At 37.9% G+C, this 26,318-nt stretch overlaps 2 protein-coding genes across 2 annotated transcripts; both read right to left on the reverse strand.

Moving 5' to 3' along the window:
* Positions 1 to 14,034: 14,034 nt before the first annotated feature.
* LOC106621792 (tetratricopeptide repeat protein 36 homolog) lies at positions 14,035 to 15,312 on the reverse strand. Its single transcript, XM_014240777.3, has 3 exons — positions 14,916 to 15,312; positions 14,282 to 14,454; positions 14,035 to 14,172 (listed from the first exon to the last, which is right to left on the reverse strand). Exons 1-3 carry the CDS (start codon positions 15,235 to 15,237, stop codon positions 14,101 to 14,103), a joined length of 567 nt encoding a protein of 188 aa, XP_014096252.2. The 5' UTR covers positions 15,238 to 15,312; the 3' UTR covers positions 14,035 to 14,100.
* A 262-nt stretch (positions 15,313 to 15,574) lies between these two features.
* On the reverse strand, positions 15,575 to 26,227 carry LOC118680591 (zinc finger CCCH domain-containing protein 13). Its single transcript, XM_070111517.1, has one exon. The coding sequence runs from the start codon at positions 26,225 to 26,227 to the stop codon at positions 25,100 to 25,102; it is 1,128 nt and encodes a 375-aa protein (XP_069967618.1). The 3' UTR covers positions 15,575 to 25,099.
* Between the last annotated feature and the right edge of the window lie 91 nt (positions 26,228 to 26,318).

Raw genomic sequence — 26,318 nt, forward strand, 5'->3', positions numbered from 1 at the left:
TTTTATTTTTAAACATATTTCAATCTATTTTGCGTAAAATTTCACAGCTATAAGAAGCAAATTTGTGATATTTTGATTATTATTATATAAATGCGTGAAATCAACAGCCCTTCAGGAAAGTTTATTAAAGGTATTCGAAAGCTCTGAAAAGTATGCTATAGGTGCGACTAATTTTACATAACAAAAAACTTTGCGAAGTATAATTTTTATCAATGTGGAAAGAACTCAGTAAAAGTGTTTGAAAATTGTATACAAGTTGGACTAAAAGACATAAAGCACTGTTTGAGTATAATAAATACCACCGAATGCCCATTATATAATATAACGTGTGGTTACCCTCGACCTAAGTCTATTCCTCACTTATTATGCCCTGAATAGGGTATATTAAGTTTGCCACGAAGTTTGTAACACCCAGAAGGAGACCCTCTAAAATATATGTATATATAAATGATCTGAATGATGAGCTGAGTTGATTTAGCCATGTCCGACCGTCTGTATACATGCAAACTAGTCCTTCAGTTTTTCAGATATCGATCTTAAATTTGGCACATGACCGTTTCTCACCAAGAAGCTGTTTATTTGTCGGAATGACCGATATCGGACTACTATAGCATATAGCTGCCATACAAATTGAACAGAACAACCGGAATCAAGTTTTTGTATGAAAAACTTTCATTTGACGAGATATTTTCACGAAATTTGGAACGGATCGTTATCTAAGGCAATAATGGAATCTCTAATAAATCGTTCAGATCGTATCACTATAGCATATAGCTGTCATACTAGCTCAACGAACGAAATCAATTTATTCAAAGGAGCCTTTTGTATTCGTAAAGGGTGTTGAGGCTTCGGTGCAACCGAAGTTAACGTTTTTTCTGGCTTTTTCTTTGAGGAGGATTACTAAATATACACTTTTAGCTACTTGATATTTCTGTATATATATGTTTTATAAGAGCTTCTCAGGTTAATGGAGGTGGTTAAATTTCGTTGATGCACTCATTTGCTTATACTTTACTACGAAGCTTATCACAAAACGACATAGATTGTTTAATATTTTGGAGACATATCTATACTAACGTATATAGTCTATTGTTTATTCCTATAATATGTTTAATTTCATAACGGTGCTAACGAACGTTTTGTTTGTCATTGTGAAGAGAAGCACAGCATTTTTCTATCATACTTTACACTCTCAGTCCGATTGCGCCCAATAAACTTTACAAGCATTGAAAGAAAATTAATCCAATGAGCTCCAATGTAAATAGGCTCAAAAGTATAGACACCTGCGCCACCTGTTTTACTCGTATGGTCGACGATAAACCTAACGCAGTTGTAGGTAAACGAACAATTAAATAAAATTCTAATGTTCTCTCATACAACGCATATAAAACTAGTCAAAATTATGCTGGTTGGGCACATTTGAATAACTTGTAACGTATTTTTGGTAGTAAGATGGCACTAAGGTGGTATAGAAGCTGAAAAAGTCCATGTTGTTGAAAGGATACGTTGCACTTCCGTGACATTTTCGCGCCAATTTTTCTCAAACATGTGGAAGAATGTTAATTTCTATGAATGTGTAGAAGGAAGTGAGTCTTAGCACGACGGCTGTAAGTGGTTTTCTTATAGCCAAATATACATACGGGTCTTAATGGCTAAGGAAAAGGCGATACGCAGCCCTCTACTTGCAGAGCGAAGCGTTTAGAACGCGCATGTATTGGGCCATTCGAAATAATAGATAGGCGGGTGCCAGGCACGCTTCCTTAGCGCACTTTCCCTGCTACTTGGCATTTTCTCTGCTATACGTGCCACACATGCATGAGCACCTATGGTATATGCATATGTGTATGCGTGTGAGTGTGCACCCTTCGCAAGAAGATGTTGCGCTAGAGCGGTTTTTGTTTTATCACTGGACTATGTGAAGTGTGCCTGCAATTACAATTTTGTATTGCCTTATCGGGGCAACTAGTTGTTGGAAAAAGCGCAACTTCAGTTACACATGAGGGGTCATAGGCATACATACAATATATGTGCACATTTGTACATAAAATATATCGAGAGGGCATTTACATTGTCACGACGATGAGGGTGTTTGCGGTAAAAACGCCAAAATAGAAATGTGACTGACGAATGTCAGCCAGTTGGCGTTAGGGGTTAGGGACGCGCACTCTCGCTAGCTAACGCGTTCGACAGGCAGCTTGAGGTCGCTGGCGATAAGCTACCATCGTAATTTTTTGTAACGGACTCACCGTATGTTGCCGCCAAAATATACAGTCAACAATGTTGTTTTTGTGTTACTAATAAGTCCAACCGAACGCGTAGCGAGCGTTCAACGAATAAAACAGCAAACAATTAAAAACAACAACAAGCCACACACAACAATTTCAGCAAAGAAGCATTTACTATTTTAATCAAGCGCTTTTTATCTACTAACTCATTTGTTTTTAATTTTTGCTTTTTTCGTTGTTTTTATTGTTGCTAAAATCACCATTTGCCTTTTGTGCGATTGACACCACTAACGCTCACAAGCGTAATCACATCAACAGCTACAACAGCGCCGCCATCGTCAAAAACCATAAGTTAACACAAACGCAACAATAACAACAAGCAAATATTGTCGCCGCACATAAATAACAAACAAAAATTCCATCACACTTTGGTTTCAGCTGCATTGTCTGCGCAGGCCTGCTCACGGCGCTCTATTGGTTTTGTTGTTGTTTTTGCATTTGTGCCTTTTTGCCGCGCTCGGATTGGCTAGCCAGCTTGCTTGGTGGGGCGTTTACTTCTCACACTTTGTTAGTCAACCGATGCGGCATTGTTTTTGTTGCACTCATTCGCTTATTCACCACAGCTGAGTGGTGGTGGTGTGGTAGCTTGGCACCTAAATCTGTTTGTATTTATTTTAAAACCTCAGCCGTGAGTTGTGGGAGTATTTGTGAGATCGTGTGTGATATTTTTGGCATTTCCCTGGTAAATAAGGTAAAAATGCAAAAAAATAATCATCAGCGAAAATAAAGCCCGAAAATTACCTTAAATAGCATATCTAAGATATCAGATAGTTAAAGTTGTCCAAAACTTGTCAATTTCATTTATGTGACTTCTGAACTTGCCTTCTTAAACTAAGTTTAACCAAGCTCGGCGCAGGGCGCTGTCTCATTCAGTTAGTGACAGCTCAAGGGTCAGCAGTGGTAATCAGCGCATTAAGCATGCATTCACGTGAACTAATTCTCTCAAGTAACAGCAATGCTTGTAGGCATTTTGTATTAAATGTAGAAAAAGACTTTGCTGAATTTGAGAAATGCAAGCCGGTAAATACTGCGCACAGCGACAACATATCGCAACGAAATTAACGCTTTCCCATAAAAGGAAGCAAATAAGTCACTGAATATCGCATTTAATTACAGCAGACAACTTGGCAGCGACTTAAAAAATTTGCTCTAACCGAAAACCAGAAAATTACCAAACCTCACACTCTATACCTATTATATACCACTTACACATATGTATATATATTTACACATAGCGTCTTAAGTTGTTTAACAGAAGCGCAGGGCAAACCAAAGTCTTTGGGTAAGTGAGCGCTGCGCCGCTAGTCGCCACCCACAGCGTGGCAAACTACAAATAATTACCAGTAAATGGGCAGTGACAAAAGAGCGTTGCCAGATTTGTGTGCAGCGCAGGCGCTACGTGTGGTCATGTTGGCGATACGCCACAAGCCATATTTGCTTACAATTGTGTTTGTTGTTGTTTGGCAGCCTGCTGGAGTTTGCTCTGGTTTTGCGCGTTACAGTGGCAGCGACAGCAGTGGTTAGGTGCGCGTGTAAGGCGCCACCAAAGTGCCGTTGAGTTGACAATGAAGTAATGAGCAGCAGCGCGGCACATTCTTCACATTGCTAACAGCGATGTTACTACTAATAACAAAAACAAAAGTGTGTGTTACAACAACACTAATTGCTGGAATAATATTGGCAATAAGTCTAGTAGCGGGGTCAAGTGCCACTAGTTGGGTTGTTGTTGTTGTGGCCTGCGCGCCAGGTCGCATTTCTATCTGGAAAGTCATCCGCAGATGCCTGTGTGTAAATGTTTGTACAACAAGCACTGCGCTCAACCAGAACTCAGCGCGCGATCATCATTTATTGAGGCAAGAACAAATCGCGCCACTGTACTCGCCTGCTATTGTTTTTATGCTACTATTATTGCAACATGTGGTCGCAGCGATCTTGCGGCTTATACGCAATTAATATCAAATAAAATTGAAATAAATTCACTTTGAAATGCAAATTATTGCGATTTGTTCTCAAACGTCGTCGCGCGTAGGGCATCTACAATCAGCGCGCAGACCCACTATGGCCGCGGCGGTCAGCATGCACACGCCGTGCATCGTCAACACAGCAATGTCCGCCCGCCAGGGCAGCTACTGTATACGCCACACAAATTCGCTGATTTCAATCATATGTACGCACTCCTTGTGAGCCGCTGAATGTTTCTGAGCCGACCGTAGCTTTGCGCGCGCCTGTAACTGGGCGGCACAAACGCAGCACCAGGTTCGGAGGCCAGAACTACTGTTCGCCTAGCAAACAAGCGCCGCATGCGGTCTTCAAATGCCCCATGTCCGCGCCTCTGTATCAGTTTTCCTTTACTCTTTTGTCGTTTTTCTATTAATGTTATTGTGATTGTGTGATTTTCAGCCAAAGTCTCGCTATGTCGCTGGTCAACTCAAACCTCAGCTGCGTCTAATCGTTCCTGGCGCGCTCCGCCAAGCGGCAACCACAATTACTTTATCAAAATTTATTTTTTAGTAATTTTACTCGTTTTTGGGCAAACAAGCGCAGATACGCCCGTAGCAGAAGCGAAGCACTGGCGATTGTAGAGGGCGGCAGTGGCGCACACACCACCGTTAGCTTTCGTTACGCGTTCACGCAGATTCATAGCGCACAAAAATATAGCAGAAAGCCTGTGTACATATGCTCAATCGTTACCGTATTCAATTATGTATATACATATGTATGTATATATAAAGCGTTCCTGAGCGGCTTTCTTCGTTTGCTGCACATTTGGTCAAATATAAAAAGAAACACACACACATGGCCAATTGGCAACAGTTGTTTGTTACCTTAAATTAAAAGCCAATTGTCAACGAAAACCTTCAGTTTGCTTCCCTCCATGGCTGTTCGAGCGTTTGATAAGCCCATGCGGCCAGACGCGGCTGTCGTTGCAGCGACAACAGTTGTTCGTTATTGTTAGCAATGGGTGCGATTGCGGCTGCAATGCCGCCTTTTTAGCAATATTAGCCACTTTATGTCGTTTGGGCCGTCTATCGCTGGTTGCTCGTTGCATGTGCGCTGAATTGCCGGCTGGAGTTTGTGGGTATGGCCGTTCGCATTACTCGCGTGGCTTGCGGAGGTCCTTCGATGGTCGTCAATTGATAGCCAGATTTGTGCAATTATCATTTTAATAATTGCCAACAATCTTCACGATACATTTTCCGTTGTATCTGTGTGTGTGTGCGAGTGATTCTTAGCTTGCCGACTCACGAAACTTTTGGTACAAAAAAGTACTACACAGCCATCTGTTGCATTGTGGCGAAGGAAATGCCTTCAGTTCAAGCCGACATGCCCATTGTGTAGATAATGGCGTAGCAATGGAAGACCAGTAGCCGCGATTCGGTAATAAATTTATTGCGTTTGATTTTTATTTGATTCAAGGTACCTTGCGGAGTGCCTTTTAATTCTACGCGAAATCTCTTTAGATATGCAAATACCGAATTCCTACAAGAATTCGTCCGGTTGGTGTGTTGTTTTGCTTTTATTTTAGACTGTTCTTTTCAGGAAGTAATTTGGGAATCTTTGATTTTTGTTAACTATTTGTAGTGGTTCCGTGATTTTGGCGTAGAAGACATTCCAGTTACTTTTTTCGTAAGTACTTAACCTCAATCTTGTAGGCGGGTTTTCAGTAAGGCGCTCTTCGTCAATCTTAGCTTTAGGCTACCGGACGCTGTGGTGTTTTTTAGGCGGAAGTGGCTGCTATCAAGGTGGCGGTAGACGCACTGCTACGAAGTGCAGCATCGTTTAGAGAAGTGAGCATTCACTCCGACAGCAGTGCGCTAGTCAAGTAGTGACTGTCTTCACTGGAAATATCATCTAGCTACTTCAACATCAGGCTCTTTTTGTAGCTGGTCACAGCGGAATCGCTGGCAACTGCAAAGTCGATAAGCTAGCCAGGCGGGGTAACCTGGCCCTCTCACATCGGAATGGGATCGAGTTGGATCTCAATTAACGTCTTGCATTCTAGCTCTTGACTAATGGATATCGTGCGCACTCAGCAGGTCGACGAGCAACTTCTGTCCGATCGCGAGATTCTTTTAGCCGAGAGTGAAGCGCAACTTCATGCCTTCAAGTTCATCTCGCCGCTATTGCAGGAGTTCACATTGGACACTGGGCACGCATGCGCATGTGTGCAAAAAATATGTATCCGAAATGTTCTTCGAAAAGCATCTCTCCTTCGTTGTGGATCGTTCATAATAGTAAAGATCTCGTGAGTAAAGAAGTGCTTTCCAGAAATTCTAAACAAAATGGATCCCTTTGTTTCAACTTCAAAATTAATTTTATATTATTTTCGAATTTCTAATAATTATCTGACGTTAGACGACCGAAAGTGCGACGCATCGCCATTATTGCATTCATCAAAATCGAACTGTAGGGTCACTACTTTCGCCTATGATTCAAAAGCAGAAAATGCAGAAACTGAATAAGAAACAACAACAAATCAAGCAAGCACGAAGGCATGCACTCCACCACCAACACCAGCAGCAACAGCCGATACAAATTCAACTGTTATACAAGGGCCGCAATTTAATGCACATCCTTGGTCCTTGTGTTGTGCGTTCAGGCGAAGGCGTCAGTTGTGCCGAAAAAAACACAGTATCAGCCGTAGGTGAGGCAAGAAATGCGCATTGCATACCAACAATGCCGCAGAACGACGCACAACGGGTATCTTAACACATGTCGCACTTCCAGGGAAGTTGCAGCGAAACCCGAAATTGTGTGTCCAAAAAAATTGTATGTGGATTTTTTCAACACGCTTGCAATTGTGTGTGTGTTTGTGTATGCGGTGTGCCATTAAAATCATTTTTTATTAACAGTTAACGCGTGTCTGTCTAATATCATGCATTAAAAAATATTAAAATTCTTAACTGTGTTCGACTTTCGCACCCACCTGATCTCGAAACGGAACTGTAATTTGATCGAGCTAGCCAGATATTAGATGTCTATCGGCACTCTTTCCTGCAACAGCAACAGTCGCGGCGGCAGCAGTGGTGGAAGTGGCAGCTTCCTCTCTTTAATAAAAAGTTTAAAACTAAATACTCATAAAAAGAGCTTCAGGTCCTCTACCCTTTTGTTGAGCACATATTCAGATTGGATTTTTTCAGCTGACCCTAAGCGCTGCGCGGCGCTGCACTGGTTATTCACCTTTTGCATTTTAGATCACAGTTTGATCCTTTGCCTGCCCTCCAGCACCGGCTGTTTGATTACCAGAGTCAATTGCATTGTTTGGCTCGGCTCGTCCGCTATTCAATTCAGGTATGCTTGGTTCGATCTCTGGTTGGAACATTTTTGGTAGTCCATTTAGCAAGCCAACCGAGCTATGCAGTTAGACCATCGCTTCGATTGTGCATCATCCATATGTCTAAGCCATGTATATACACACATATACATGCATACGTATGTATAATCAGTGGTTAACTGTCCTTTTCTACCTGAGCGCGTGCCGGCTGTCGTCGTCGTCGTTCGTCTTTGTTTGCCTTTTCATTTCCTTTAGTTGCTCAATTTGCTTTGTGGCTTCGGTTGTTTCAACTTGCTGTGCACACTCATGTTGTATTGTTATTGTTGTGGTTGTGATGTTATCCCTCTTGGCTGTCATTGACACCCCAAACACAAAACATTTGCAAACAGATGACGCTTTTAATTTTCCGGATTTGTGCCTTCTTTGTACACGAACTTTTGTGCTCAATTGTCGGCTTAGCCTGAGCAGATTTTCTTGTTATTTGCAATTAATTACTGATCAATCGTCGCAGAGCTCTAACTACCTCTTTGCGCTAGCACCTAAAGTTCGTTTGAACATCAACCAACTCGTTAATTCTCCGGTGACGATCGCTAACGCAAATCTAGAGCTGGAATTCACTTCACTGGTTAGAAATATGAGGTAGATATTGGATGTGATAAGAGTTAAGCTGTGATATGATTCCAACATGTTCATTAACGAACACTAGAAAATGTTTAGAGTGTAAACGCGACTGTTCTTGAAAAATATGAATCCACATGTCGCATCTCCGACGATTAACTCTCCACAACTTCAAACAATGTAAATCCGTTGTAATTACTTTCAGCCCACTACGAGTGCCAAATATGTACTTCTAACATAATAAAGTAAATGTACAAATTCATATAGTATATACTTCCGAGCGCATAATTCGACTATCCATGCCCATATACGTTCACTGAACGCATCTTCTACAAACCCCAGCCATTTATTATCATTTCAGACAATTCCGAGCTGTCCCTAAATGATACAATAATGCCGTCTATTAGTGATAGGTCAAGCAAAGCGGGCTTCCTGATTTCCTAAGCCGTTCCATTCACCGTCGCTTAACAGACAGATCGACGCGATGGTGTCTTATTCGTAAACTCAACTTGGCTTTGGCAAGCAATCTGCGCATGTGCGACTAGACTGGCATATGGGCACATACATACATACATATTTGGGCATGTTGCTGGCAATAGCGGAGATGCGCGTCGCACCAGTGAATGCTCAGACAATCAATGTACTTATTTGTGTAATATCACACGTGAATGAATCAGGCGAAGGAAAGGAGGAAAACAAAAACTAAACAACAAACTGCCTATCCAACCAAAAGCAAAACTCAGACGTCACATGTGACCATATTGTCGAGTTTGTTTGTCGTAGCGACAATATTTTTGATGTCGTTTAGGTAGCTGCGCCGCCGCATGGGACCTCCTCGGTAGCTGACAACAACAGTAAGCGTACGACCGCGTCAGCGTAATTGCAATCGCAATAAAACAATTTACCAAATACAACGCAGCGGCGGGGCAGCAAGCGCCACTAGCTAGTCAACCAACAAGCCAAGTGACCAATGAGCCAACCACTGGCTAGCGCTGCAGGCTGGCAACCCAAGTGAGCAATTGTCAGCGGCAACAACGGCAATAACATCAACAACATGAATTGCGAACAATTGCACACGCGAGCGATGGCACAAACATTTATCATGGAAATTGCAGCAGTGCCGTGGCCGAGCTGTGCGCCGAATTGGAGCTGGAGTTGGCGTTGTAGCAGCAACTGGTTGAGTGGAAGTAGCATCGGTTGCTTTGGTTGTTCAACAGTCGGCTGGCGGCAGACAAGTAGGTGCGTTTGATACGCAAATAAGCAAATACGAGCGAATTCCTTTACGGCACCAAATACAGAGCACACATTACAATCATTACAATGGGGGAGTTGCGATGAAGGATGCTGAAAGGTGGGGGTGCCTGGTGCATTCATATTGTGAGCATACCGGTGAGTGAAATTATGTATATTCAAGAGGCAGTCCACGAGGAAGCCTCAAATGAAAATTAAGCTGATTGTGAAAGACAATAAAGGATATGCGGTTTGTATGCTTTCTCTAGCGCCACCTTATGTAGCTGCGGAGTGACATAGCACATATTGGATAATGTGGTTTACTTGTATCAATAGCAGTTATACAATCAAGATAAAGAAGGCATTAGCTGGAATAATAAACAACAATGCGGCTATGAAGAAACGGTGAAGCAAGGAAAGATACATAATGATGAAACGCTTAACAAACCACCATCGCATAGGCCGAGAAGGAGAAATATGATATGATATTCCAATGTAGCTTATACGTTTATATAAATGAGGATTTAAATACTACCAGTGAGAGACTCTTCAACGTTGGTAATTACTACACAGAGTCGCAACCGAAACCGTTGGAAACCGAGTGATGTCTCTAGAGTTCTTTTGTTGTTCTCTGAGTATCTAAGAATTCATCCTGAAGTCACTGAGTGAAATCCTATCCATCACATCTTAATCAATAAATATTAGGTTTGCGTGAGGATCCTTTAAAAAATTCGTTTCTTTGGCAACACTTTGCGTGCAAATACCTTAACAGTCATTGTGCAAATGTATTTCTGTGGTGACTCCAATCCGAGTTGGCATGTGGTGAAATACCTACCAGTGAGCATCTTAAACTTCAAATATGCAATAATAACAATCCGAATCGGAAGTATTGTGCGGCAGAATGTGCCGGTTTGTCTTTGGGTCGGTCGTTTTGTGAATTGTCAGTCCATTGTGCTGTAGCAAACACAGATTTGTGGTTCCACTAACTAAAACTAAGACTACGCGTGAGATTTGCCTACACATCAAAGCGTTTTGCGGCGCAGCCACAACTATGAACTACACCAACGCCGATACAGCTTACCAAAAGCTTTTAGATAGGCCTGGTTATGCAGGCAAGGAGATACGTACACCTTAGCTCCAACTCGCTGCTGTTGACTCAAGTGATTTTATTCTAGTTTTGTTGGCGATATTCTTCGACTGTCTTTGTGAGGCGCGCACGTTCGTTGCTGCTGCTACCGTTGTTGGTCGAACAATTTAGTGGTTGAACGGTTGGTTGGCTGGTCTATTCAACAGCTGTCAGTAGCGATTTGCATAAAAATAGTTACAGCATAGCTCGGCAGTGCCCACTTGCACAACTCGCATTGCGCTTATGGCGTTTGGCGTTCTGCAGCGTCTGCCTATTCTGTTACTTCGGCGGCTGCTTATGTCGTCCGACCTGACAAAAGGCAACATAATTACATGATTTCAGTTGCTATTCATGTCGGCAGGCGCCATTCGCCTTTGTTGACTCTTCAGTGCCATCTTCATGTCGGAGCGACTGTGCAGGCGGTGGTTGATGACGCAGGAGCCAAGTGCGTGGAGGCGTTGTGGCTGCCGCGACTGCATGGTGTAAATTGCAGATATTCGCGTAGTAACTCGTCTTGTTTGTGAAAAGTGAAAAAGGAGTCATGGTCGGTAAATCAAGTGGCAATTAATGAATGTCAACATTTGCAAATGTTGGTTATTAATGAGGCAGCAATGAGCGCCCGGTGCTATGCTTTATTACAGACAAGAGAAAAAGAGTGTTTTGGGCAGAGCTATAGTCTCTATCTCTTTTCATTCATGGTTCTAATTTCTGTCACAGCTTTGCTAAAATAATGTTATTTGCTTTGGCTTTTAGTCTTACGAACTTAATCGTCTTCAATTTGCAGTGCGGCAGGGTTATCTAAAAGCACTTTAAACGTCGGGAAGACATCTTAATGCGAAAATCCCAATTGTTGGAACACAAAACCGCTGACATGAATTGTGATTTTTTTTCCTGCTCATACGCATCTTCAACTCTGCTTTTTCTACTATGTTGTACTTATAGTTTTTGTTGTTGCTTTTGTTATCCTTGTGGGTGCACCTGTTCTTTTGGCGTTGGCCAAGTCATTGCAGACACAGCTTAACCGCAATCGCGTCATTATTTCGAATGCGTCTCCAAAGCTGCCACAGCAGCAGTCAACAACAATAACAACAGTGGTAGCAGCAAAAGCAAATTTCACTAAAATTGCATTAAACAGGATCTGCGCTGTGTCTGGGTCGTCGGTCGTCGGCCGTCGGCCGTTGTCGGTGCGCACAATTTCAATGGTTAACTGTTCTGCTCGGTGCGCGCGAGCAGAAAAACTATTCTCAGCGAATTTGCTTTGATACTGGGACTTTGTTTTAACGGCGGCTGTCACTGAAAGACAAGGGCAACAGCAATAACAACAACAAGAAACGCAAAAAGTGACAGCATCATCGGCAACAGCAGTTGCGGTCGAAGGGTTTTGGATACTAACGTCCTGCAGTGGAGATTTCAGTTACAACTCCACCGCTCCTCCTTCAACAGCAATTCGAAAGAAGTTCAGCACTCAGTCTTTTCTGCGGTTTGCTTCAACATTGGTTTTTTTTCTGCTAGCTTTTGATTTCAGCTCGTGCCACCATGACGCGCTGGCACGCATGCCGCATGCCACATAACACATCACACAACACATACAGCCGTGGCAAAAACACATTGCGCTGGCGCAGCTTTAGAGAAAAATCTCCCATACGAATGACCGAGTTTTTTCATTCGTGGCAACGCAAAAAGCCAAGAAACCACTTTCGTTTATTTAAATAATTTTGTTATCAACCGAGGTTGCTCCTGTTGCTAGTGCCACTGCTTGATTGCAACTGTTGCGGCCTGAGATGTACATGTATTTTGTATTATTTGCAGTTATTTATGTAAAAGTGGAAACATATGTATATGTGAACAGTGGTTCGTTTTAGGGTTTGAGGAAAACAGTTACTTTTTTAAAGGAATTGTATGGATATATTATATGTATTAGGGAGGAGCAAAAAAAAATGTTTATTTTGATTAGCCTGAGGGTAAAATTTGTAGATTATAAAAAAAGAAAATTTTTGGAAAAACAAATTTTTTTTTAAGTAAAATTCGAGTTAAAATTTTTTTAGGCAAAAAAAATTTTTTTTTGTTTTAAACTCCTTACATTTATGTAAAAATTACCGAATTTGACGGTTTTTGACTCAAAATTTACTTTAACGCTTTTAATGTTGTCGTCTAAGAATTATTTTTTAAAACTCCAATACTGACCACAAAAAAATTTTTTAAGTTGATAACTTTTAATTGGCCAAAAAGAGGACTCTCCACAGCTTCTAGAACACTTATTAAAAATTTTTTTGCTCAAAAAAATTTTAACTCGAAATTTACTTTAAAAGTGAGTGTTAAAAAAAATGGTTTTTTTCCAAAAATTTTATTTTTTTATAACCTACAAATTTTAACCTCAGGCTAAGAAAAAAAAAAAATTTTTCGCTAGAGTCGTCTAGAAAGAATCACTGTGTTCTTGAAAGCTGTTTCTTCATACGTTCACACAAAGTGGTGAGTTAAGATAGCATTTTTGAACACAATACCGTTTAAATCAATTCTGTGTATGTATATGTGTGTGTGTGTTTGTGTGATAAATGTTTCTCCTTTCGCCGCTGATTCTCTACGCCGTTCTTAGGGATTTCTTTTACTTGCTCCCCTCGCGCCAGAGGTCCTCGTAGTGATTGCTGCTTTTGTTGTTGTTGTGGCATGTGTTGCATTTAATAACTGTTAAGGCATCAGTTGTGACTGTATTTGTTGCTATTGTTGTGACCGCCGCAAAACCGTAACAGTTGTTTTTATATGCACATTGCGCCGCTCCGTGCGACGTTCAACAGACGATGTGGCAACGCGCTGCTCGTAAATGCCTTTTAATCATAATCACTGTGGCAACAACAACAACCGCCTCAACCACAACTAAACTGGCACACGTACCAATAGCGCAAAGCAGTGTCTGGCTGCATGCGGCTAGTTGCAATCGCAGGCTGGTCGTGCAACAGTGATATGGGGCAGGCAAGAGTTCGCGCGCATACCACGTGCCAATTGCTAAGACGCGTCGGCAGTCGAGACTTGCTGAGTGTCGGTTGCAACTGTTGCTGATGCGCACATATATACATACTTATGCATTGTAGATATGTATGCGTATATGTAGAGACACTAGACATTTGTTATTGTTGTCTGCTAGGACTAAATATGCTTGTTGTTGCTGTTGTTAGTATTGCTAAAACGCACCTTGCCGCAATCTGCAACTGCAAACTGAAAACAGAATAAAAAATTGCGAGCACTGCGCTGCTTTAAAGCAACGCATGCGCACACTGTTAGCTTGGCAAGGGTTCGTCGAGATGAGCACAATTTACCGCAACTTATTTTAGCAGCAGCGACATTTTTGATTTTAGTTTTGGATTTATTTTTACCACATATATGTATGTATTTTTTTTTTTGTGTGTTGGCTTAGTCACGCCGCAAAAGACTTTTTCTGCGCTCAAAGGATTTTTGATGTGCTTCTATTTAAACGCTCATATTATGTAATTAAAATAGTTAATAGCTTCATTTTGCTACGCAGCGCTTGTGCAGTTTATTTTTATTTAGAAATTCCGCAACAGCAATAAATACTACTTCAATTGATCGAATGCCTGGCGCAGCATTTGGTTGCAAAGTGCCGCAAAGGGGTTGATCTCCACTAGCTGGAAAGAAGTTTAAAAAAAAAAAATTAGTGTTTTTTATTAAAGTATGTGTGTAACAAGTGCACATGGGGTAGGCGTTTCATAGTGTATGTGTGCGTGTATGTTGTACCTGTATTTTGGCGAAGCTGCTGCCCAACTGCGCCGCCTCCTCAAAATCCTTGCGCGCTGCATCCACATTGTTCTGCTTCCTGTAGAGCACGCCACGCTGGCAGAGCGCGGTGCATTTCGTGCGCGTTTGCTCGGTGCACAATTCAATCGCATGCGACAGTTCGACGAGTGCCTCTGTTGAAAAAATATGTTATATAGATATACTCTTAGAAGATAATATAAAAGATTGCAAGCAATTGTTAACATTATAGAAAGGCATTTTATATATATGTAACTAACTTTGACCTTAAATATCAGCTTAGCGCTGTATTATGAAGTTTAAGAGAGAGTAAACGAAATTGAAGTACTCACCGTAAGTTGCCTTAACGAACTTATTGCCACAAATATACTTCACAACCAAAAAACCACAATTTACCCTAAATATAATGTGCTTTTCTCAACACTAGATGTCGCCTTGTATGGTTGGTGTCTGAAGTATGCACAACGTAAGCAAAACTTACACATTGCTTCGCAAACTGTGAGCAGTTTGTGAGCCACTGTTATAAATATTATATTGCACATCAGCCAAAGTTTGTCAACAACAATGTTTTGCGTATTTGGTTAAAAAAATATTAATTGTGCCATCCGTCACTCACCCTCATCCCTGCCGACTAGTCGCAGCGCCTGTGCACGATTGTTGTAAACAGAAGCTCGTGTTGGCGCCACGTTGAGCGCTTGCTCAAAGTTCTGCAAAGCTTCCAACAACTTGCCTTCCTCCGCCAATTTGATGGCGCGCACCTCCAGCGCCTTGGATTGTTGCACTGCCGCACTGTCCGGCTCGACATCCACAAGTTCGGCGTGCACTTCAGGTGTAATTGCTTGCGCCACACTCGAAGTGAGCTCCAGCGGTTTGAATATGGCATTCAGCACTTGCTGATCGTGGGCACTAAGGCACTCGCGTGTAAAGTTTTGTGGCATCTCAATGCTATTTGAAACGAATTTAGTTGTTATCACAGCTCGCGTTAGTGTCAAACTAAAACCGCTGCCGAGTAGCTGACAATAGCTACATTAAAAATTAAATTGGTAAACAAATGAGTTAGCCGCCTCAGCTGCAAAGCCTGTAATGCTAATCAGGCAGCGGAACTGGTTCAAACGCTCTAACTAACGCTCGGCTCTAATGAAAACAAGTGTTTTGATTTGAAACTACAGCAAAGGTTTCTACACTGCAAGAAATATATGTGTGTATGTTTCGTGCGCAGTGCTTATGTGCTGCAATGCTATCAGCTATGAGCGAAAAAGAAATTGTTGTAAAATGTTAATTTTTATTTTTTAAAAACAATTTATTAATTTTTCCTTCTTTAATTTGTTAAGAATAATATCTTTGCTTTCTTTTTTTCTTACGCTTTCATGTTTTTCTTCTTTTTATTTAGCGGTGTTTGCTTTTATTTTTTTGTTCTTCTGTTTTTTTTTTTCTATTGGGTTATGTTTGTAAATACCAAGGACAATGTTGTTAATAATAATTTTGTTGTTGCATGCTTGCATTGTTCAGGATTTTTGCGTTTTTCTTCTATCCTTTTTAATGAAATATTAAATTAAATAAATGTGATATCAATTAGTTTTAGTAATTATCATTATAATATAATTCGGTAATAGTAAATCAGCGCTTTATATTTATTTATATATATACTATTTTTTAAATAATTTTTAATTTATATATATGTATATATATATACTTATTTTTTATATTTATTTCATTGCTATGTGAGTGCTTTACTTCTTGCTAATTTATTTGTTTTTTCTCACTAATATAATTTTCTCTTTATTTATTTAGTAAATATAATCAGCAATAATTTAGTTTAATTTTAATATTAACTTTTAAATACAGTTTTAATGAAATTAATTAGTTTTATATATTGTTTAACTTTTCTGAATACTAAATATTTAGCCATTTCTAGTATTACTTTTCATTTCATAGCTTTTACATATGTATGCACTTATTTAGCGATTTTAGATATATTTATTAACCATATACTATATCTGTATATTTAGCTATATAAACGGGTAATTAAATGTCTTGTAGTTTTAGTAATTTACAGAACTGCTAAATATTTTTACAGATTTTTTTTTAAATTAAAATAATTTATTTAATAATTTTAAGCAAATTAATGCGGTTAAATGACACTTATTGCGTATAAATAATAATAAAAAGTTTTATAAAAAGAGAGCGTGATATTTCAAAAAGTAAGATTTAAGTTTCGCATAACTATATGAAGTTGCTGAAAATGCTATAAAAATATTTATGCAATGGAATTTTTGAAAAGTCGTTACAATATGCCGAAAAGCAGAGAATGTAAATGAATAGAAAAGGCACAAGTGTTAAATTAAATCTTTTTGAGTACTAATTTGTAGTTCCAGATGAGGGAACATCGAAAAATATAACTTCGAAAAAGAGAAATCCACCACGCATTGTGCGAAACGGATAAAGTATAAATAGACACAACGAATGAAAAATCGATGCGCATACCTATTTATATTTTGTTTTGAATTAAAAAGGTGGATTACTGGCAAAAACAGCAGAATTCGTAATAAAATTAACATTTAATATGCAATTTTTCCAACTTTTGTGGGTGCGTTCCGTAAGCATTATGCTTATTTAACGAAGGCTAAAGCGGCCATTTTAGCACAGCTAACATTTGCACCTCTCTATTCATTTGCGTTCTCTGGCAATAGTATGTTCGTTTCTTAACTCTTTTGTTCTCGTACGTGTCTCTGATTTCTATCACATGTAGAGTTGTTCTAACAGAGAATGTTAATGAATGAAAATGTTAAAGAATGTTAATGAATTAAAATGTTTATGAATTAACAAAGAACCCGAGCAGAGTATGTAAATGAATGAAAATTTTCAATTCATTAACATTATCTGGTTCTACAGCTGATAATTAAACGGTAGTAATATTTTATATATTTTCAAAGACTACTATCTAGTAAAAGCGGAAAATTGTGAATTTTTTTGGTAAAAATTATGAAAGTGACTTCATGAGCACGTTGAGAGTGTTGACATTGTAATGAGTAAAGTGTAGTATAGGAAAGCAAAACTTGCCTTCTTTCATTTTTGAGAAATGTAACGAAACATTTGTATGCGAAAATTTAACAAAATATGTTGACATAAATAAGTGAACGAACTTAAAGCCAAAACGAATTTTAATTGAACAGCGATATTTACTAGCAGTTGCGAAACGGAATCGCTTTTATTATAATTATTTTGTTGAAATATCGGTCTTTTTTGTTGCTATTTGTACACATACATATCTACAGCATCAAAAGAGCTAAACATAAATATTATTTATTTACTAAATTAACTGTATCTTTGCTTTACAACTGCTTTTATTTTACATTATATATAGAGTTTTGTATAATATTATATATTAAATTTGCTATTGCTCTCAGGCTTTCTCGTTGGCTGCTATAACCACTTTATGCATGTCTGTCATAGCAACTATGTATGTAAGTACTGCTATGCGTTTATTTTGCACTCTTTATATGCTACATAAGCTTATATATGTACTTTCATTTATTATTTATGCGATTATTTACCTAAATGTATATACGTGTATGTATGACTATGTTGTTGTATGTATGGTGAATGTGTTTTTGTTTTTATTTTTGCTATATCAATAAATGCATTTGCCCATTTAAATATGTATGTGTTGTTTTATTTTTATTAATTGTTGCAATTTGTTTTTGTTGCTTTTTATTTGCATTGAGAATTGTTGGGAAATTGCTTATCTTTCTTTTAGTAATTCAAATTGAAATTCATAAATACTCTAAATGTAGCGATTGCATGTCATTTTACATATGTATATATATAATATAATTATGTGGGTATATGGTATTAAGTATATGCATATATATATACGTATAGACATAGTATTTATATAATTAGCACAGAGATATATAGTATTTTACATATTAATACAGGTCAGTTTAATAATTAGGTGTATTACTAGGTTGCCACGTGATATTACTTATCATATAAGATGTGTATCTTGTTATAGTTTCTTAATTCAACTTAACTTCTCTTAGTGCTTTTTTTCTAACTGTTGGCCATTCGTGCACTTCTGGCTGCCACTTTGCCTACCTTACGCTAAATGCCTTAAATATATATATATATATTAAAAGGTATATAACTTAGTATGTATATTACAAATGCATAGTGCATATATATAAGTATATACAACATCTGTATATACATGTTTGTATGCTAAAATTAAACACTCATGCATGCGAAAATTCAAGCAGCGCTCTTCTGACGTGCTAATACAAGCCTCTTCATCATACTTCTACATTTTCTTGAATTTGTTTTTTAGATTTGTTATATTTTTTCTACTTTAAGCTCTCTTGTATTTTGTTGTTTGCAACAGTTTTTTTTCAAATATTTGTCTTAAAACACTGCAAGCACAATTTACTCACATACACATACAATGCTCGCTTGCTGCCTACGTTGCTACAAACACACACACTTGCTCCTGCATTACAATTATAACTATTTTAACCGTTATGACAATAGTAAATCATTATAATTTAATTTGCCGTATGAATAATTAACAAAATTTTATTTTTTAATTTTAATTTTAATTTCGTTTTATTTTCTTCTAATTATATATAATTAAGCTTTCTTTGGTAAAACAATCTTTAAGTTATTAAGTTTAGAATTTTTTCCTTGTAAAAGCTCAAATATCAAATGATGCTTAAAAATTTTGAAAAAGTTATACATATATTTCATGCAACAATTTTTTTAAAGACTGCTATTGCTATTGGGACCACAAAAACACTATGTAAAATTTATTTAGTTTGATAATTTCTTTATCTAAAAAATTATTTTGAAGAAATCAGATTTTGAATAATTTACTGAAGCATTAAATAACTCGTTGCAGGTACTAAATATTGTTGTCATTTCAATGACAGAAACATCAAAACAACTGGGAGAGTGCAGGAGATTATGCGTATAAGAGAGAGAGAGAGACAATGACAGAAACAGCGTTGGGTTTCCAGGAGAACATTTTTAGTAGAATATTAATTGAGTAGGAGAGAAAGTTAAAGACATGTAACTAAAAAATGAAAAGACAGAGATGCAATGAGAGAAACATGACAGCTTTAAAGCATATATAGGCTTTTAAGCATAGATAGAAGATTGAGTGAGTGAGAGCGAGACGGAAAATATTGATAATTTATCAAATCGAGCTTTGTTATATAAATCACTAAAAATTGTAAACGGAAGATGTGTCGAGCGCAGTGTTGCCAGAAAGTCTTTGTGAAAAATCTGTCATGTGAAGATTAAATCTTCAAAAATGAGCCAAATTTGCGAAAGAAAGTCTTTTTCCAAAACAAATATCTTTTTTTAAAGGTTTTAATACAAAAACAATTTACAAATTTATTTATAAAGTAAACACTTGTATAAAAAAAAGCTGGAACAAATAAATTTTGAAATGTTTTAATAAATTTTTGTTTTTACTTGAGTCTATATTTTGAACAGCGTATATTAAGTTTGCTACGAAGTTCGTAACACCAAGAAGGAAACGTCGGAGACTCTATAAATTACATACATAAATGATCAGCATGATGAGCTGAGTTGATTTAGCCATGTCCGTCTGTCCGTCCAGCCGTCTGTACATACGCGAACTAATCTCTCAGTTTTTGAGATATCGATCTTAAACTTAGCATATGGCCGTTTCTCACCTAGGAGCTTATTTGTTGGAACCAACTATATATAAACACTATATCATATGGCTGCCATACAAACTGAACAGAACAATCGGAATCAAGTGCTTGCATGAAAAACTTTTTCATTTGACGAGATATCTTCATGAAATTCGGAACGAATCATTATCGTAGGCAATAATAGAATCTCCGAAGAAATTGTTCAGATCGGATGACTATAGCATATAGCCAAACTGAACGAACGGAACCAAGTTCTTCTAAGGAACCTTTTGTATATGTGAAGCCTTTTGTATATGTATAGCTTCGGTGCAACCGAAGGTAACGTTTTTTCTTGGTAAAGAATCTTTCCCGTAAATAATGCTCCTCAAAATTTTGGTTTCCAGCTTGTTGCGAATTTTACTTTAAATTCAATTAATTTGGGAGAAAACTCTTTTTCGACATTCGCTGTTTTTAAGTAAGCGAAAAATAAAGTGTCATCAATTTTTTTGTTTAAAATATCAGCGCAAAACTTCTTAATACTCATTTGTGAGCTGTGGCCATATTTTTTAAAGTCAATTTGATGTAATTCGCTCCAATCAGAATCTATCACTTGCATATTTAAGACTATCATATATATGTATATTTTGCATTCAAAGAAATCAAAGGTTTATCATCATCTTGCTATACTGTTTATGAATGTGCAGAATCAAATAGCTGACAAAGTGGTAATTTTGTCTATCAAATACACTGAAAGTACTGCCAGTTTGATAGTGAAGTTTTTTTTTTTGCATGAAATTTTGGTTTCGTTTTAATAACTTCACTTTAAGATTTTGATAATTTTGTTTATAAAAAAACCCTGCATTTTAAAGATAAATCATCACTTTTGGCAACACTGGTCGAACGTAATGTTAGCGGTACTCATCTTTCGTCTAACTATTGCAACGAGCGAATTCATTATAGTTTGAAATCCTAATACAAAATTCTGAAATGGCAAAAAATATATATTTTTTTCGCTTTAATGTGGTGAAGAGAATTTTCGAGTGGCTAATGATGTACGCATTCTCATTGCTTTCAAAGCCGTTTTAGAAATTTTCACTCTTTACTCCAGCGCCAACTGCTTCAAAGTCTCTTTCAATACACGCATTAATAAAATAAATAATTTTAGCTAAATTTACAATTGTTAATAACAAAGCGCTAATGCTGCATGAGAAGTAGCACGATTTCCTACAAAAGCCGAAAGTATTTACAAAACAAAATAAACGGACAGCAAAAGTGCCAAGATTAGTTAGTTGGTTGTAGTACGTGTAAGAGAGGGGTGGGAAGGGGTTGTTTTTTAAATTTTTTTTTGTATATAAACGCATGCGCATACGCCGTAGCGCAATATGGTTTACGCGCTCTGCATATGCGTGCAAGTTCACATGCGTTGTGTTTAAACGCGCATAAAATTTGACAAAAAAAAAACAATTGATTTTTGGTATTTGTACATTTGGGCAAAAGTTGCCAATTTTTCACTACATTACTTCTTCGCCTAATTCCTTATTCATAATTTTTTCTAGTTTCTCTAAAACAAGCTTTTCACTAGATTCACATAATTTTTGTATTACAAGTCCGAATTTGCGCTTTTCCTGCTTTTTGCATTGTCTAGTTTAGTGCAGCGTTTTTTTTTTGTAATTAGCGGACTTGCTGTTGCAACTCATCTTGCTGTTGCTATTAATATTGTTGCTGTTGCGTTTTTGCTGTTGCTGAGCGTTCGTAACGCGCCCTGTCGGCTGTTTATTTTGCAATTCTCTAATTTAACGATTACGTTTGTTGTTGTTGTTTTTGTTACTTTATTTACCTTTATCTCTAATGCCAATCAACCTCATTTGTTGCATGTTGCATGTGTTTGCTACATTTGATCATTTGATTTGTGATACGTTAAGCTTTTCAATTCTCCTCTGCTTTCTGCCTCTTCTACTGCTTTGATGTTGCATGCGTTTTTATTTAAGATGTATGTAAGTACGATAGTTTTTTTTTTTTTTTTGGTTTGGTTGATAAATGTATTTTAGAGCATTTAGTTTAGCTTTTGTTTTTAGTTAATGTTTTATAACTCGTTTACCATGTGAGAGATACTTTGCAATTACATATTAATTATAATGTTGCCTTAGCGCTTTTGGCTAAATTGCGTTTTGCTTTTGGTTTCTTTGGCGATTTGCTAAAGATTTGCGTTTTGCGAAATTTGTTTGTTTTTGCTTTGGTTTTTACATTTGGATTTTGAAAGTGCAGTGCGTAGTTGTACTAAAATTTGTTTGTGACTTTTTTTTAAGGTATTTACGTTATTTTTTACTAGAGGTTACTAATTGTAGCTGACTACTGTCGGTTATTCTCAAGAAATTCTGCTTTAGTTATTCTTTGCCTATCGTTCGTTCGTATTTTGTGTTGTCTAACGTTCATTTCTAATTGTTTCCGTTTATTATTATTAACTATTTTGTAGACTATGTGCTATTATTTGCCTCATATACTAATAGGGGGTACAAGGTGGTGCTTTCTAAGAAATATTCAATTAATATTATTTTTTTTGTGATTTTTCCTCATCTTCTCCGTTTGGTTATGTGTGTGTGTGTGTGTTTGTGGGTGTATTCTCTAGTTCGCTTAATTATTTATTTACTTTTGAGGCTAGGTTGTGTTTGTGTGATTGAATTTGGTTTATATACTACATACATATTATCGACATTGTTTTCTCCTGCTACTGCCATCTTAGTGTTTCACTTAGTTATTGGCTTTAGGTGGGCTTCTTTATATAAATATTTATTTTGTTTGCATAATTTTGCTTTTCGAATTTCATCTCAGTTGCATCATTTAATAATATACCTGTTCAGTTGCGTTGCTTCAACCTTTTACATTGTTTGCATTTCAACTTTTCGACATAGTTGCTGCATTTTTTTACATACAATCACACAAAAATTACGCAAAGCATTCTAAACACATACATATGTACATATAAAGCTGCCTGCGTTTATAACGTATATATATGTGTGGTGTCGGTGTGTGTGTGTGTGTCATAGGTGTCATTGTTTTCTGTAAAAGTTTGAAGTCCTTTCTCGACTGTTTCACATATTAGTTGCAAACACACAAATAAAGCTAACGCAGCATTTTCTTGGCGCCTGTAGGTATGCTACACTTACAGCAGGCGCGCAGAAGTATGCTGCTTAACACTTATTAAAATGTAGAAAGTCAAAAGCAGATTTACACACACATATATATACATAGATAAGTATGTGTGCGTAGTGTGAAGCACAAAGTACAGGATTTTAAAGGTTAGTGTGCAATTTGTGGCACACAAAATTACAATGTAACATACAAACTACAATTAACTGATATACACTTTACATACGTACAAATATAATTAATTACACAATACAATCCAGTTTTACATAATTACAAATACATAAGTAAGATAATTTAATATAGACTACAACGTACATACATATATAGAGATAGTAGAGACTAGTGTTGCAACTATGTATATGCGTGCCCTTGCAGATTACTTCTTTATACATAATATTTTAAATTAAATTAGGTTGGTTAACGGCATGTGTGGAGTATTAATATAGATTTTATAGTTTTCTGAGTGGTGGTTTGAACTGCAGTGTTGTTTTTGTATAGGTTTGGTACTTTCTTTGGGATTATTTTTTTTTTGTATTTTTCTATATTTTAAATATTTTTTTTTTTTAATTTTTTTATGTTTTTTTTTTTTTAATTTTAAATTTTTTTTATAAAAAGTGTTGGGGTTATACCATTTTTTAATGTTTGTATTTAATTTTGTTTCTTGGATTTATTCGGTTTGCTTGTTACTATGGGGTTCTTTCGAGATACTCATCTGTGTAAAAGTGTATACGGTGTTTGTTTTTGTGGCAGTGTTTTATTGATACGAATAAATTTGGAAGTTTCAATATGCAATAAAGTTAAATGTTCAACAGCGCCGGCATAAAGAAAACTCTTGATCGAATTTGCTCATATTACTACCGTTTGAAGTAGCTTTAGCTAGACAATTTCCATTGTAAAACAGACTCTACTCTTGTTAACTACGATCAATGTAATGCTTTGTTAATATAAATCGGTAACTATAAACACGAAGCTTACAGTACAAAGGATAGCCTTTAAATCGTGTTAAACACAACTTTTAAGTGTTTACAAAGTAACAACGCTATTTTGAAGCAGAAAAAGGTCGCCATTTTAAAAAAGTTGGCAACACGGTTGACTATTTGCACAGTTGGCAAACTTTTCATACATCGGTTACCCAAAGAGAAGGGAGATTGCAAGCATAGTTTCTTAAACAAAAACTGTCAAAAATATTTATATGGCTTATAGCACTAAGCCAAGCCAAAACTCGTGTCTTTCGGCATGGCGCGAACATCTGTTGGTCCTTGCTGCTGCTGTGAACGTGGTCTTAAGCGATTGAAGCATTTGAAGCTGACGATAAAACACTAAGCACAAACATCTAAAAATATATACGAGGCGTTAGCATAAATAAGCCGTTAAATGTCTGTCCAACTTGTTTGAGTATCTCGTGTGTGTGTGTAGGTGTGAGTGTCGTGAAAATTGCAAATAATACAATTTAGCGAGTTAGTGTACAAAAGCTAAAAATTATAACCGTTTAAGCACACAAAACATTTTTTTTTTGTAATTTTTATATATTTTTTCTATGATGGAAGAGAGAGATAGAACACTCTAAGCGTTTCTATGAGAGCGTAGGTTACTAAGATGGATCGCGTAGGAGAGGAATTCAGTAGTGAAACGAACGGCGGCGCTATGCAGAGAGATAGTTGTAATTAGTTGAAAGTTGTTGCTAGAATTGGACTATTGCAATCGGGTGGCTGCTAAGTGGTTCTTTAATGCGTGGAAGTTACACAGTTTGCACAATTCAAAATTATAAACTTTATTGTTGTTCCATGCATGGTTTCTTTTGTTGTTGTGTTGAGTGGTTGTTTAAATTTGGTTGTTCATGTTATTATGTTTGTACCATGTTGCTATTGCTGTTACTGTTGTTACTGCGTTAAGTAATTCATTTTTCAAGCATTCGTTTCTTTGTTGTTGGTGGTTAATTTCGTTAGCAAAAATTTCTCAAATTCGTTTTTTTTTGTTGGTTTTCCTTTTGTTCTTTTTACTGGTAAACGGAATTATAATTCGTTTTATTGTAATGTGTTTGTTGTTGGTGATGATGAGTTTGTTGATGTTGATGTTGTTGTGTTGTGTGTGCTGATGACGGTGGTTGTTCACGCTCGGAGTCGCGCTCTCGATCATACTCACGTTCGCGCGTGTAGTCGCGTTCACGCTCACGCTCATACTCACTGAGACGTGCATCACGTGACATCTCACGCTCACGCTCATACTCACGCTCACGTGCATCACGTGACATTTCACGATCACGCTCATACTCACGATCACGTGCGGCATACTCTCGTTCGCGAGCATATTCACGATCGTGTTGTTGGTAATCACGTGCACGTTCGTGGGCATATTCACGCTGCCGTTCACGCTCGCGCTCTAATTCACGGCCCCTTTCTCGGTCGCGCTCGCGCTCATGTTCACGCTCGCGCGCATCTGTATGCGAACGCTGGCGCTCATGTTCGCGCTCTTTCGCGCGATCGCGTTGTGAGTCTTTGCGATCGAGGTCGCGCCTCTGTTCGTGTTGTTGTGATTTTTGTTGATTTATCGATGGTTGACGTTGCAAGGATGACTGGCTGTGTTGTTGATGTTGATGTTGTTGTGTGTGTGTGCTGCGCGTGGGCGTGTGCTCACGGGACGTTGGCGCTGATGCTGTTGGTGTTGTTGTTGTTTTTGTAGTGGCCGCGGCTCTCGTGCGATCACCAGGTGTCAGTCTTTGATGTTGCTGCTGTTGTTGTGTACTTTTTGTTGGTGTTGTTGTAGCTGTAGTTGGCGTTGTACGTTGATGGTGTTGTTGCTGCTGCTGCTGCTGCTGCTGGTGTTGTTGTTGATGTTGTTGTGTTGGACTCTTCGTATATTTGGCGCTCGTCGTTTGTGTTGGCATCCCCGCGGTCGCTTGTGTAGTTTGTGGCGTATGCGTTCTTGTTGTTGTGATTGTTGTCGTTGTTGTTGTTGTGTTGGCACCATGTTGCTGCGTCGTTTGCTGATGATGCGGCGCGAGTGATGTGTGTGTGTGTGCGTGTGTCGCCGACGCTGGTTGATGTGATGGATGGTTGATGGATTTAATGTTGAGTGGCAGTGGCGGTGGATTTTTAGCTTTTGTTAATGGTATTGGTGTTGGCATTGGTTTTGGCGTTGTCGTTAAATCGATACCCCATTCGAATAGGAACTCAAGCTTTTGTCGTTCCAATGGGTCCTCACTAGCCGGCAGGGCA

The sequence above is a fragment of the Bactrocera oleae genome, chromosome 6 (genome assembly GCF_042242935.1).
Source record: "Bactrocera oleae isolate idBacOlea1 chromosome 6, idBacOlea1, whole genome shotgun sequence".
Classification (NCBI taxonomy): domain Eukaryota; kingdom Metazoa; phylum Arthropoda; class Insecta; order Diptera; family Tephritidae; genus Bactrocera; species Bactrocera oleae.